Source organism: Glandiceps talaboti, chromosome 19 (assembly GCF_964340395.1).
Source record: "Glandiceps talaboti chromosome 19, keGlaTala1.1, whole genome shotgun sequence".
Lineage (NCBI taxonomy): Eukaryota > Metazoa > Hemichordata > Enteropneusta > Spengelidae > Glandiceps > Glandiceps talaboti.
The window spans coordinates 19567999-19582805 of record NC_135567.1 but is presented as its reverse complement, the minus strand read 5'-3'; the positions used below and the strand labels follow the sequence as shown (position 1 = coordinate 19582805).

General features: G+C 37.7%; 3 protein-coding genes across 3 annotated transcripts in view; 1 reads left to right on the top strand and 2 right to left on the bottom strand.

Annotated features, from left to right (window-relative positions):
• The window catches only part of LOC144450115 (collagen triple helix repeat-containing protein 1-like), a 2746-nt gene extending 2549 nt beyond the window's left edge, over window positions 1-197 (bottom strand). The window contains exon 1 of the mRNA XM_078140683.1: window positions 129-197. Coding sequence (XP_077996809.1) covers window positions 129-197 — 69 coding nt within the window. The remainder of the gene's footprint in view (window positions 1-128) is intronic.
• A 316-nt stretch (window positions 198-513) lies between these two features.
• Window positions 514-6083, top strand: LOC144450114 (hydroxylysine kinase-like). The gene is made up of 5 exons (XM_078140682.1): window positions 514-625; window positions 1088-1519; window positions 3558-3688; window positions 5037-5226; window positions 5665-6083. Exons 1-5 carry the CDS (start codon window positions 514-516, stop codon window positions 6081-6083), a joined length of 1284 nt encoding a protein of 427 aa, XP_077996808.1.
• A 3004-nt stretch (window positions 6084-9087) lies between these two features.
• LOC144450113 (hydroxylysine kinase-like) lies at window positions 9088-12878 on the bottom strand. The gene is made up of 4 exons (XM_078140681.1): window positions 12317-12878; window positions 10754-10884; window positions 10053-10236; window positions 9088-9512 (listed from the first exon to the last, which is right to left on the bottom strand). Exons 1-4 carry the CDS (start codon window positions 12690-12692, stop codon window positions 9088-9090), a joined length of 1116 nt encoding a protein of 371 aa, XP_077996807.1. The 5' UTR covers window positions 12693-12878.
• Between the last annotated feature and the right edge of the window lie 1929 nt (window positions 12879-14807).

Here is a 14807-nt window from a genome sequence, read left to right as displayed (position 1 = left end):
AACTGTTTGTGTTGGAAATTGAAAAGTTATACTACATAATACAAGAATATCATTGTCTCGTCAGACATAATGGTTGACTTGTCTTTCAAATCCAAAAACTTATTATGCATAATTATTCAAAGACTTACTTCTGACTCTGTTTCGGTGACAAAAAATCCCGCTAAAAGTAACAGGATACCAAAAGTAAAGATGTTCATCCTGTTTGTAAAGTATACATTCAGTTATGAGACGTCTTGTTGCGACGTTTTGATACCGAAAATGAAACCTGTACCCTCAAAGGTTCTTCGTCATTGGAAATCGATATCACGGTAAAGGCTTTGCATAATTAATGAGATGAGTTAATTTGCATATGTGCGATCAATATGACGTTTTTGCTTTTTGGCAATAAAGTATTCTCGTCTCGCGGCAGATCTCGTGAGATATGCAAATATGCCTAATATGGCTAGTTGAGTTCCTTATCTTTGTTTGTATCGTACACAGCAATACCGGATGTTATGAACACTTTGTTTCACGATGGAATATGCAGATAAGGAACGCCATGCTACCGATGGTGGCGCACTTCTGCAACATCATCAACAGTTCAACCAGTGTTCAACTAAACTAGCTGCATATACTTGCTACAAGTGTGAACACGTTAGGGTGACCCCATTTTTTTAGCACAACTGAACTGATGTGGTTCAGTAGTGCTATAGGAATGATGTTATTGTATGTGTGATTAAAGTTATTACATTTATATGGTTGATGTTATTACATTTCTGGTTGATGTTATTACATACATGGTTGATGTTATTACATATATGGTTGATGTTATTACATTTATAATCAAAGTTATTACATTTCTGGTTGATGTTATTACATTTCTGGTTGATGTTATTACATACATGGTTGATCTTATTACATTTATGGTTGATCTTATTACATTTATGGTTGTATGATTCTTTTCACATTTATGGCAGATGTTAGATATTTATACCAGACTTGTACTATTCAACACGTTTCTATGCCCTATGACCCGTTCTATAGAACATTCATTGAACTAAAGTTGAACTCAGACAATGTGCGCTTCTTTGATTTTCTATTCATTCAGTTTGTATACACCACGACCCCGAGTCACCTTACTACAACAACAACTTACCAGAACGACTACTAATAATGGACGCGAAAAACGAACTCTGTATAAAAACTAACAAGCAGCAGCCGGTAAATACTAAAGACGATGGAAAACCAAAACTATCTATTGCCTATGCTGAAGAGCTTGCAAACAAAATGTCTGGTCTGAAAATTGAATGCATAACAGAGTTAGACAGCTACTACGACCGTAGTTACCATATCACCGGTCGGGTGGACCAAGAACAGGCACAACTCGTCATGAAAATTATCAACACAGTCGAGTCAAAGAATATTGCTTTCTTCAATGGAGTGGTTCAACTCTTGTTTCATTTACGAGAGAAGGGAATCAAATGTCCTCAACCCTATAAACAGGTCACCGGTGATTACCTGACATTTCACCAACTACAAGGTGTGTGTAGTGAATTCTCGCTATCTGCAATACAATTCTATGCATTGCTAAGGAGTCAAATGGAACGCAGTCTCGCGACCGCGCTTGCATTTGTCGACACCTACACTTCTGGTCGCCTATGTCAATACACGTGAATGTTTCTTCCAAACAGTTTAATTTGTAACAAATAAGATAAACGCAAGTTTTAAGCTCATATAATTATGGAGGTGGGAAATTTAAATATGTACAGTATCTTGCCAGAGCAAAATTACAAGAGATGTCTACAACTGAAAATGGGAAAGAAACATTCCTGTGTATTAGCATAGCCGACCGGAAGTGTAGTTGTCGACATTAGAACGCGTTGTCGCGCGACTTCGTTCCATTTGACTCCACAGTGATGTGTAGAATTGTATTGCAGATAGCGAGAATTCTTTTTGTATATTTTTTGATATTTATTGTACATTTTGTATGACTTATCTGTATGATTTTAGATCAGCTAACAAGAACGTACAGGACCAATCGCGACCCAAGAACGAACAAGAGCAAGTCAAAAAGCAAACTGTGATTGAAAGGATACAGTCGTCTGTGAAAAATGAAATCACTGTAGTAAAATTACAAAGAACAATATGACCTTTGTCACAAGGAGTGACCAAGATTTGATCTCCCTGCTAGTCGTAAGCTATATGTGGATTAACATTATGTAGAGTAACAGTGGGATTTGAATATCTAGACTTTTCCATTGTAACAGGGGGACATGTATCGCTTTATGAATTGAACGAATGTTATGTACACTATCTAATAGTATGCCAATCAACATAATACAGGTCTTACTGAAAAAATAATCAGTTGTAGCTATGGGCTAAAAATCGTTTGAATTATTTCTTATTGTATATCAAACGGACAGACAGACAGACAGACAGACAGACAGACAGACAGACGGACAGACAGACGGACGGACGGACGGACGGACGGGCGGGCGGGCGGGCGGGCGGGCAGGCAGACAGACAGACAGACAGACAGACAGACAGACAGACAGACAGACAGCCAGACAGGCAGGCAGGCAGGCAGGCAGACTTTGTAAATAGACCCCAATCTGGATTTCCATGGCCATCGACAATCTTCACCGTGATTACTAGTCTGTAAGATCTACAAACTGTACTGCCATGTCTATCAGCCAGCACTCACTATTCTGTATGATCTACAAGCTGTATTACCATGTCTATCAGCCAGCACTCACTAGTCTGTAAGATCTACAGGCTGTACTGCCATGTCTATCAGCCAGCACTCACTAGTCTGTAAGATCTACAAGCTGTACTGCCATGTCTATCAGCCAGCACTCACTAGTCTGTAAGATCTACAAGCTGTACTGCCATGTCTATCAGCCAGCAGTCACTAGTCTGTAAGATCTACAAGCTGTACTGCCATGTCTATCAGCCAGCACTCACTAGTCTGTAAGATCTACAAGCTGTACTGCCATGTCTATCAGCCAGCACTCACTAGTCTGTAAGATCTACAAGCTGTACTGCCATGTCTATCAGCCAGTACTCACTAGTCTGTAAGATCTACAAGCTGTACTGCCATGTCTATCAGCCAGCACTCACTAGTCTGTAAGATCTACAAGCTGTACTGCCATGTCTATCAGCCAGTACTCACTAGTCTGTAAGATCTACAAGCTGTATTGCCATGACTATCGGTCAGCACTCACTAGTCTGTAAGATCTACAAGCTGTACTGCCATGTATATCAGCCAGCACTCACTAGTCTGTAAGATCTACAAGCTGTATTGCCATGCCTATCAGCCAGCACTCACTAGTCTGTAAGATACAAACTATAGTAGTGCCATGTTTATCAGCCAATACACAAGGAGAGAACTGAATAGCACAGAATATCTCACAGTCTACATCATGACTAGTCCATGCATATGGAGTAAGTCTCCCCTTGGCGTTCAAAACGCATGCACCGTCTGCAAGCAGGACCATGACTGATCCATATACAATTTTTGTATATAACCAAATAATGAAATTGCACGGTTTACGACATTTTTCCCCTACCTATTTCAGAATCCGGACATCACTTAGTGTATTTCCTGACATACCTAGATGGTGTACGAGTCAATCAAATTGTCAACGAATCACCTTCTCTGTACTATTCTGTTGGTACTTTCCTCGCTGAATTGGACATTGCACTCCAGGTAAGTGAAACATATTGACCAGACATACAGAATTTAATCATTGACTTCTCTTTATCACTTCTCTTTCTGCTCACATTCGGTCCAGGCACGTGCACATGGGGGGTGGGGAGTCGGAAAATGGCAACAGTGAGTAGCGAGCATAGGAACGATAATTTGATTTTGTTTATGATTTTCTGTTATGTCCTTCTTTAGCTAGTCTTCTCTTCTCTCTTGATATTCATCTATATTGATGACAATTTGGTATTTAATTTGGATTCTTAAAAGATATAGAAACTTTATGATATTTTTCTATAACTTAAAAAATAGTGAGAAACAACAAATACACACCTCCTGTTAAGGGCGGGGGGGGGGTGTCAAATTCAAAAAGTCGATAGATATTTCTTATACTTTGCATACCTAAGCAGTGATATCTGAATATGTAAAGAATGCAAAGAAAATACTATGTCACCACCTTTGTTTTCAAAATAATGACAGTTTCACTTTAACTTTTTTACACATTTTAAAAGCTTTTTTGCAATGTATTGAGTAACAAACATAGACTATGTCCATGTTGTTTCGCATTGATTCAAGTAGGAAGCCATGATAGTATTGTTTTATAAATTAAAAGTCCAAAAGAAATACCCAATCCTCATCCATATAGCCTTTTTAACTCCTAGGAGAGTATCACATTATAGAAAAAATTCAAAAATATGCTCAGCCTGATTAGATACAAGAGAAGTAAAGACAAGTATATTGCTCCTTGACCCTTTCAATACCTAGTTTTTCAATCGTCTATCTAGCCACATGTGCCTCCAATCTATGCTGTCAGAAAATGATAACAACAACAACAATAATAATAATAATAATAATAATAATAACAATAACAACTACAATAACAATAACAACAACAATAACAATAACAATAACAATAACAACAAGAGGGTGTTCCTTGCATTCATTATCACAGGCTGTCAGTAGCCGAGTAGTTAAACCACTTGCCTCCTACCTCTGCGGTCAGGGTTCGAACCCATTCAGGGTTGTCAGTGGCTGAGTGGTTAAACCATTTGCCTCTTACCACTGTGGTGGGTTCGAAGCAATTCAGGGTTGTCGGTGGGCGAATGGTTAAACCACTTGCCTCTTACCACTGCGGTCAGGGTTCAAACCCATTCAGGGTTGTCAGTGGCCAAATGGTTAAACCACTTGCTTCTTACCACTACAGTCAGGGTTCAAACCCATTCGATATTCCGGTTTCCTCCTGCATTAACACTGAGGGATGGACCTCACTGGACTTCTTGGGAGACAAGTGTTTATATGCTTAAAGAACTATTCAGCATAAATAAAGATTATTATTATTGATCTTCCTATTCAGGACTTTCACTATGATATACAAGTATTTGAAGCTGAAAACCGACTAGTCACAGCCTGGAAGCTTGAGAATTTGTCAGCTGTCCGTTCATATCTTCACTTGATAGAGGATAAAGACATGCTGAAGACGATAACCTGCATCCTGGAATCATTTGAAAATGAAGTTCTACCAAACTACAAACATTTACGTAAAGGTAATTTTACGATCACCATATAATGTGACAAGAAATATTAGGGACACATACATACATACAGACAGACGGACACACAGACAGACTGAAATACATACACACATACACACATACATACATACATACATACATACATACATACATACATACATACATGCATACATACATACATACATACATGCATGCATACACGCATACACACATGCATGCATGCATACCTACCTCCATACACACAGACAGACAGACAGACAGACAGACCGACCGACATACATACATACATACATACATACATACATACATTACATACATACATACATACATACATACATACATACATACATACATACATACATACATACATACATATGTTCTGTTTTCTGAACCTTTAAATTATGAATATTTAGACGAAACATATCAACTTTTATTTCTTTTTATCTGTAGGTCTTATTCACAGAGACTTTACTGCATTCAATGTTATTATCAAGGCAGAAGCCAACAGCCTCCAAACCAATGAGTGTAGATGTTCCTCAGAAAAGAAGTACCATATATCTGGAGTTATTGATTTTCAAGCAGTTACGTGTTCTTTTTATGTGTTTGAAATTGCAATAGCAATTGCTCACTTTATTATGGAAAGTAAAACTCAAGACCCAGAAACGGTTAGAAACAACATGCTTTCTGGGTTTGAGTCAAAATTCTCCCTCACTGATTGTGAGAGGGCGCTGTTGGATGTGTGTATTGCAGGTCGAATGGTACAAATGGTAGCAATGGGCCTAGGTAATATGGAATCTCAGCCATATAATGAATATATGAGAGACATGGTATTGTCAGCCATTAAGAAGTTTAAACAGATATACTGTTAGTAAATGTTTTACGGCAAAAGGTATATACAGAACATCATATTTTCATATATACAGTCTCTGTTTAACACAACTGAGAAACTATGTATAATCAATTCTTACTATAGTCTAGCTCCTAGACCTCGGATGTTCTTCCGATAGAATACGACACACAACAGAACATCACTATCGAGGATGGAACATCCGAGGTCTAGCAAAAGTCATCTCTGCAGTTCAGGGATATAAATAACTGCCAATCAGAGAACCGCATTAGTGACAAACACAAACAGAGGACAATAGCTATTTTTTTCATGCATATTCAGCTTAAGGACAGGCTTGTAAAAATAACCACCAATGCCTTAACTGAAATGTGTGATTGACAATGTCTACACACTCATCAAACTCACAATTAACATAAACTGATAAGACATAATAGTTAGTAATTTGTTATCATCACACGATATTGGACATTAGTATTATAGAGCATAAGCATTATAGAGGTCATGGGTTATTGAATATATTAACATATATATGTGCATACATGGTCCAACCCACGGCCATATGTCATCTCAATGGAATGTGAAGTCTGAAATGACATTAGCTAGACGTTCGGGCAAGCCCCACTATGAACTTCGTTCGCTTATCATATCGATCGGAAGAAAGCCCGAACGTCGAGCAGCAAAGTTCTTACAAGAGCATGCTACTGATCAACTGAAAGTAAATATTCCTTCGTCAAATATAAAAGTAAACCTCCGTAAGGAATAGTTTAGTCCGACCATTTTGTTACACAATGTATACACAAAACATTTATGTGTACATATCGACCTTGACAATCTCAATTGTATCCGTCGCCTGATGATCGCTGAGGAAGTGTGAAACTCTGAGTAACGATTTATAACATCATTATTCTTTTGAATTAAGTCTATAATGCTCTGCTACTAATATCGCATCAAGCACGGTTCTCCATTCCAATGAGGCACACATTTATTATATATATTCACATTTATATATATATATATATATATATATATATATATATATATATATATATATATATATATATATATATATATATATATATATATATATATATATATATATAAAACTCGGTGAGTATCAATATGCTAAGACAGTGCTCTATACCGCAGTGGCAGAGCGCAATAGTTTTGGTAGTTCTGGAACTCTTTCTTGGTTGTAACTCAGAGTTTCACGCATCGTGCGATCATCAGACAACTCAGACAATTCCGAGTTACAATCAAGAAAGAGTTCCAGAACTACCAAAACTATATATGTATATATATATTAACCCTGATACTGAATGAAATAAACTATATATATAACAGAAATTGTATATTTATTAACCTTGATACTGAATGAAATATACCTATTTATCATTTTTTTTTAGATATTGGTATCTTCAAATTATTTATATCTGAAGGGTTCTCTAATAAACTATAAAGTTACATATTTTTTATTGTCTTCGACAAAATATCTTCAAAATTCCCGAATATCTAAGAATTTGGTACTTATAGTAGATAGTAAACGACCAAACCAGACAGGAGAGACAGAATCATGCATGGACAGACGGACGAACGGATGAATGAAGGGACAGGCGGGGGTGGACGGATGGACAGACAGACAGACAGACAGACAAACAGACACAGACAGACATACAGACAGACTGTCTGACAGAGAGAGAGACATACATACAGACAGACAGACAGACAGACAGACAGACAGACAGACGGACGGACGGACAAACAGACAGACAGACAGACAGACAGACAGACAGACAGACAGACAGACGGACGGACGGACAAACAGACAGACAGACAGACAGACAGACAGACAGACAGACAGACAATGAAAACACAACAGTATATGTAACTAAGGTAGTCTCACAGCCAGACTTTGCTTCGTGACATTTATCTTGCTATAAGGTGCACGAAGTGCACCCCGAGCGGTGATGCCGCAACCAGTAAGTGACTTGTCACATCCTCGCAGCTTCACTGCTTGGGGCACACTTTGCACACCTTACAGCGAGGCAGATGTCATGATGTTTGGCAGCAAGACTATTAGAACAAAGGACCCCAAAACAAAACTTGATTCTGATATTGATACAAAAATGTACATTTATTTCCGAAAGACTTTTAAATCATTAAAAACAGGTGAAAATTGTATCAAAACTGAGCTATTTTAGAATCCAATATGGCCGCCGAGTACTGTGATTTATTGTCATTTTCCTTCAAAACAAGATGGAGAACACCCAATTTTGTGTATTACTTAAAAGAACCAGTCTGAGAACAAGCTGTCATATATGGCTAGTCTGGAATCCAGGCTGACTGGGATTTTACAATTTTGCTTTCCAAGTTCAAAATATAGCATTTTCATCAAAATGATTTATCTAGGAAAGACTAGTGTCCTAGGGGGTCTGAATATTGATATTCCAAGACTTAAGGAGTCTGTATTACCAAAGCAAGGTAATACCCACAGGGACACGTAATCTTACTTGTATTACGTCATGAGTACGGATAATGTTGCTACTTTTACTACAGCTTGCTTATTTGGGTGGATGAAATACTGTTATCATTTATATTGTTACTGTACAGAGAAAAGGTTAGTTAATATGTTCACCAGATATTTTCAATGTTGTATGTCATCCCCTCTCTTTTTATTATTATTGCTGTTGTTGTTATGGTTGTTGTTGTTATGGTTGTTGTTGTTGTTGTTGTTGTTGTTGTTGTTGTTGATCTGGTTGTTGTTGTTGTTCTTCTTCTGGTTGTTGTTGTTGTTGTTGTGGTTGTTGTTGTTCTGGTTGGTGTTGTTGTTGTTGTTGTTGTTGTTGTTGTTGTTGTTGTTGTTGTATCATCAAACGTATGATTGTATGGAGGTGGGAACACACAGTGCACTCATTCATAGAAAGACTATTCGTGATTACATTTGTCCATGTACATACATCATATTATTCAAGCTAGGTTACAGGTCCCTGTGGTAATTTACACCGTTCGAAGTGGGCATACATCCATGGCTACACTAAATTGAATTTTTCTTTATAAGCAGTGCTACAGATCGCTTTCAATCTTGTGATTGATGACGTCACAATGACCCTCAAATATTCATTATCTGGTTGCCGCTTTAAATCATCAAAACCCATGACACTAAGCTGTGCAAGACGACCTGCGATGCAAATATCTAACAGCGCCCTCTCACGATCACTGAGAACGAATTTAGACTCATAGCCTGACAGCGTGTGGTTTCTGACGACATCGGGATCTTGGGTTTTACTTTGTAACATGAAAGTAGAAATGGCGAAAGCGATGTCGAAGAGATAACAGGAGGCAGTGACGTCATTGAAATCAATGATACCAGATATAGTATATTTTTTGGAAGATTCGTCTTCTGGCCATGGTTTGACGATAACATTGTACGCATGGTAATCACCGTGTATTAGGCCTGAAAAGAAAATTACTATTGATAATATTCATAGAAAAGTTGTAGGAAAGGTCAAATATGGCATTATGGTTACATATATAAAACATTCGATAACAGAAGTGGAAGTCGCAAGTGTTGTACTAATCACAAATTGATATCAAACCATACATTACCTACCTACGCACATACATACATACACACACACGCACACACACACACACACACGCACATACACACACATACACACACACATACATACATACATACATACATACATACATACATACATACACACACACACACACACACACACACACATACATACATACATACATACATACATACATACATACATACATACATACATACATACATACATACATACATATATACATACAAGGAATGAACGTGTGTATGGGTGTGTGTATATATACATGTGCCTTAGTTTTTTATTTGGCCGTGGAAAGGCTAAAACTATCGCCACAAGAGAACCTCCATATGATTCTTTGTGTAAATTCTTGTCCTCAACAGGTTAGATATAGACATTGTCTGTTTCCCTACCTTTCTGAAAATGTTCATAGTTTGGTAAAACTTTAACTTCAAATGCTTTCAATACAGATGTGACGACATCCAATAACTCTTTATCGTCAATTATATGTAGAAGAGATCGTATATCAAGAAGATTCTCAAGTTTCCACGCTGCATTTAATCCCTCCCTTGCTTCTAAACCTTCATGGTGAAAATCCTTGACAAAAAAGAATGTTTACAAACAAAAGAAACGTTAATCTGTACGGAAAGGGAAACACCTTGTGAATTCACTGTTTTAAAAAAACTTGGCTGTAAAGGACAACAAAAAGAATCGTTTCTGGTCATCACTTAAATATTCCCGCGTCGGTCTTTTTGTGTTTGGCCAGCCCATGCAGTCTGCAGATCTGTGGAGAAACACAAAAATAACCCTCCCTTCAGTGAAGACAACTGCAGAACCAATCATGAACAATCAAACTGGGGTACACGGAAGTGACGTATCCGCCTTGGCAAGTAACTTCCGTTAAAAGTATTGTTGACTGTATTGTTATACAACACAATAACATTAGAAAACAGTCAACTACATGTTTCACGGACGTTACCAAGCAAGATCTGTACGTCACTTCCTGTCCTGTTGATTTGTTGGGGGGGGGGGGGGTCAAAATGGAAAAATACGGAGTAAGATATGGTAATAAACTATAATAATTTTGAAAAAAAATCAGAAGTGTGTCAAATACCTTCAGTACAATATCCAACTCTGCAAGCAACGCTCCAGCGGAGTGATACATAGCAGGTGATTCGTCTTCAACCTGTGCTAATTGTATGCCATCCAGGTAGGTTAAACAGTACACGATGTGATGTCCTGAATCTGAAAGGGTGGGATGGATAAATATGGGTTATACAGACATCGCCTATATCTGGTGGGTATATATGTGTTCCAATACACATGACCATTTGACTTATAGGAAAACATATTGTAAGTCTTGTTACATTGAAATGTTGTTAATATAAATCATATATAAATGATATAAATTTGCAATTACCTGTTGTTTGTTTGTTTGTTTGTTTATTATTTACTTATTATTTATTTGTTTGCGTTTCTTTGTTAGTTGTTTGTTTTGTGTGTCTTCGTAAACATAACTAACTAAGCCGGAGCCCCCTAAAGTACTTCCAGCGTCATCATTCTCATGAGCCAGAACAGTAGCTCTGAAACACTGGCATTTGTTTCCCGAGTTATATCTCAGAATATTTCTATCAGAATACAATAAAATGTCGATAATATCGTTAATATTGACGTACATAACCAACTATATACGAAAGGGGTAAAATTACATTTGTTTCTGTGATCGAGCAGGTTCACTCTCTGCGAAGTGTCTTCTTTCGCAGTGAGTGAACCTGCGCGATCACAGAAACAAGTGTAATTTTACCCCTGAATTCGTATATAGTTGGTTATGCACGTCAATATTAACGATATTATCGACATTTTATTGGATTCTGATAGAAATATTCTGAGATATAACTCGGGAAACAAATGCCAGTGTTCCAGAGCTACAGAGTACTTGTATACACACCGAGAAATCGAGTCAGTGCCATCTCAGTCACAGAATGACGATATTTTGGGAGATCTCAAAGCTCATATGTCCTGAGCCAGACATATAGAGATTGGTACATTTGTAGCAGCAGGATTCGTATGATATTTTCTGCAATCTAAGCATATATATAGTCAGCCCAAAGAACTCGCCTTGGCCGACCATTATATACGGTTAAATACCTTCCAATTCGCAAAGTCGTACCTGCGCATTACCTCTCACACAGGGGCACGTATCATTGCTTAGATTGCAGAAAATATCATACGAATCCTGCTGCTACAAATGTACCAATCTCTACACTATTGTTATACTTAGGATAACAAAAATCTTAGAAACACTACACGCCCCTGTGATTCCCTAGATGACCTCAAATTGGGGTCACATATTACCGGATACTGTAGTAACGTCCCCTGTCCTAACCCTAACCCTAATCGTATGACCTTGATTTTAAAAAGGGCCCTTAGGGGGTCTGGTGCTTACTATACGGAATGAAGATTTAGCCTGCGACGACAAATTCAGACAGAGCATATGAAACAAAGATTATATATCTTCCAAAATGTTGGACTCCGGTATATTAAAAGTTGCGTTTTGATCACTGTGTTTGCGAAGACGTGGCGTGATACGTGTTGAGAAGTACTGGGCCCATGTCAATACCACAACCGCTGTCAATCAACTAAATGTACAAACACCATGCAGTATCTATACACTCACCTGGTATTGTCTCCACTGACATATATTCCCCATTAGTCAGTTTACAGGGTTGTGGACATTTGATTCCATTTTCTCTTAAATGCAACAAAAGTTCCACTAATCCGTCAAAGAATGAAACATTCTTTGACTCTACTGTGTTGATAATCTTCATGACAACTTGTGTCTGGCCTTGGTCCACTTGACCAGTGATATGGTAATTTCTATCATAGAAGCTATCTAGCTCCTTGACGCGTTCAATTTCCAGACCAGACAATTTCTTTGCAAGTTCTTCTGCGTATTCCATCGACAGTTTGGGTTTTCCATCACTTTTGCTGGTAATTTCTGCTTGCTTCTCCTCTCGCTTGTTCGATTGGGTATCAAGATGTTCCGCTTCCATTTTCTCACTCAGATTATGGTACGTATTTGTATAGGAGTTCTGTATATAAGAAGACTTAAAATAGAGAGAATCAATTCACTGCGCATGCTCTGATTTCGGCCTATACCATCTCAAACTGATTAAAATTCGAGGAGGCGATCAGGCTAAAAACGTAAACATGTACTACGAAGGTCAATTCAGGCAAAATAACGAAGGTAAAATAGCAATGAATGATTAGCCGACATCTACATCGGATTTTAATCAGATTGATACCATCGATCCGTGACCTATATAGCTATACTCATAGTGTCACTTCATAATACGACATATTTTAAGTACATTTGTAAACTGAGATTTCTTCATTGTTCAGGAAGAGCTTGACGACGCCCCAAACAAAAACAAACATGAAAAACACACACTTGACTCCAGACAGCAACTAATTCAACACAATGCAATGCAATGCAATGATAAATATGACGTCATCAACTGATTTGAATGAACTTAATAAGTGTGATCTAGGTCTAGAAGCTATTCAGTCGGATGGAAAGAGAAAATCTAGCCTTGGGACAATATCAAGTAACCAAAAAATCAAACAACCAACCAAAGCAGTCAGTCAGTCAGTCAGTCAGTCAGTCAGTCAGTCAGTCAGTCAGTCAGTCAGTCAGTCAGTCAGTCAGTCAATCAATCAATCTGTTATTCAGTCAGTCAGTCAGTCAGTCAGTCAGTCAGTCAGTCAGTCAGTCAGTAAGTCAGTCAGTCAGTCAATCAATCAATCAATCGATTGATCGATCGATTGATCCCAGAGCTCTCACTTTTAAATGTAATAGGCCTATTGCTTCAAGCTTGTCAGGTATTTTATAACTGTTACACAAGTTGTATCGAAAACTGCATCCTAAAACCTCAGCCTTCCAATCTGTAATGGCTGTACATCTGATGATAGGAAGAAATAAACAACACAGAGTACATTTGGAAAACAATGGAAAACCTGAACTAGGCACTCACACATGAAAAAAAAATAATAAAATAAAATAAAAAACTACCCACCCCACCTATTTTAGAATTTAATGTAATCGGAACCACACATTTTTTTTACGCCTCAGGTAAAAGTGTAAATGGAGAATGGAAAATGGCAAAGCTAGTCCAGTCTGTCTCCAAGGATACTAAAAGTGCAACATTTGTACATTTGATTTTTTTTTAGTTTTATTGAGGGCAGTATACATGTAGACAGAATTCGAAACTTACATTACAAATAATATGATTCAGACATTGCGCCATCGTCGCAAACCACGACCGTTTTACGGTACCGTTCTTAACGAGCCGGTCCCTACTTTTATTTCAAAGAAATAATAACTCTGGCTTGCGAGATGCGAGAATGACATTGCTCATGACTTTAAAATATGCACACTGTCATTTCACAAAATACATCTCGTGCATTTGTTGAGTTGTGATTCGTCAATACGTTGTCACATGGTATTACTCATTTTTATGCTGTTGCAAGTGAAATGACATCACCGATGAATCGATCGACATGATCGAGGAGGCAATAGTTCGAAAACTACTGCCCTTAGATCATTGCGCATGCGCTCAATGATATTTCACAGCAGACGACACTTGACAACATGGCTTCCTCAGTTATGAGTTACGACCTTCTCCTCCAGAAAATTCAAGATTTTTGCAGTTATCTGAAGAAGAAATTGCCGCCCTTGTTGCAGACAAGGACTCGAACGTACAAAAACTATTAGACTCGAAACTTACAGAGCTCGGTTGATATTTTAGAGAAATATTGTGTTGTGGATGAGACTATCCTTGCCATGGTCGAGCAAAACCCAAAGGAATTGTGAACACAAGGTAGGTTGCTGCGTAATTTCTATGCTGGAGTACATACGACACATTGATACTTTAAACTCCGCAAAACAGTCAAAAAAAGTTTGTTCCAAAATATGTTCAAAATGTGCACACTGCACTATGTGTATGTCAGTTTTTTTAATGATATTGATACAATGATATGGACGATGTAGCTGCAATATTTATTGTAGCTTTGTTATATTTACCATCCTTTTTTATTCTTTTTTGTATCTTTAATATTGTGTGACTCAACCCTTTTCATTTTATTTCCTTTTTATTTCTTTTGGGGTT

Bases quoted from the DNA above. Each gene is read 5' to 3' on its own strand.
- LOC144450113 (XM_078140681.1), bottom strand. From the start codon at position 12,692: ATGGAAGCGGAACATCTTGATACCCAATCGAACAAGCGAGAGGAGAAG. The intron at 10,885-12,316 runs GTGAGTGTATAG...CCACCCTTTCAG, and splicing joins GTCAGTGGAGACAATACCAG to ATTCAGGACATCACATCGTG. The intron at 10,237-10,753 runs GTATTTGACACA...TTTTTTGTCAAG, and splicing joins AGTTGGATATTGTACTGAAG to GATTTTCACCATGAAGGTTT.
- LOC144450114 (XM_078140682.1), top strand. From the start codon at position 514: ATGGAATATGCAGATAAGGAACGCCATGCTACCGATGGTGGCGCACTT. The intron at 626-1,087 runs GTGAACACGTTA...CTATTCATTCAG, and splicing joins TGCATATACTTGCTACAAGT to TTTGTATACACCACGACCCC. The intron at 3,689-5,036 runs GTAAGTGAAACA...CTTCCTATTCAG, and splicing joins AATTGGACATTGCACTCCAG to GACTTTCACTATGATATACA.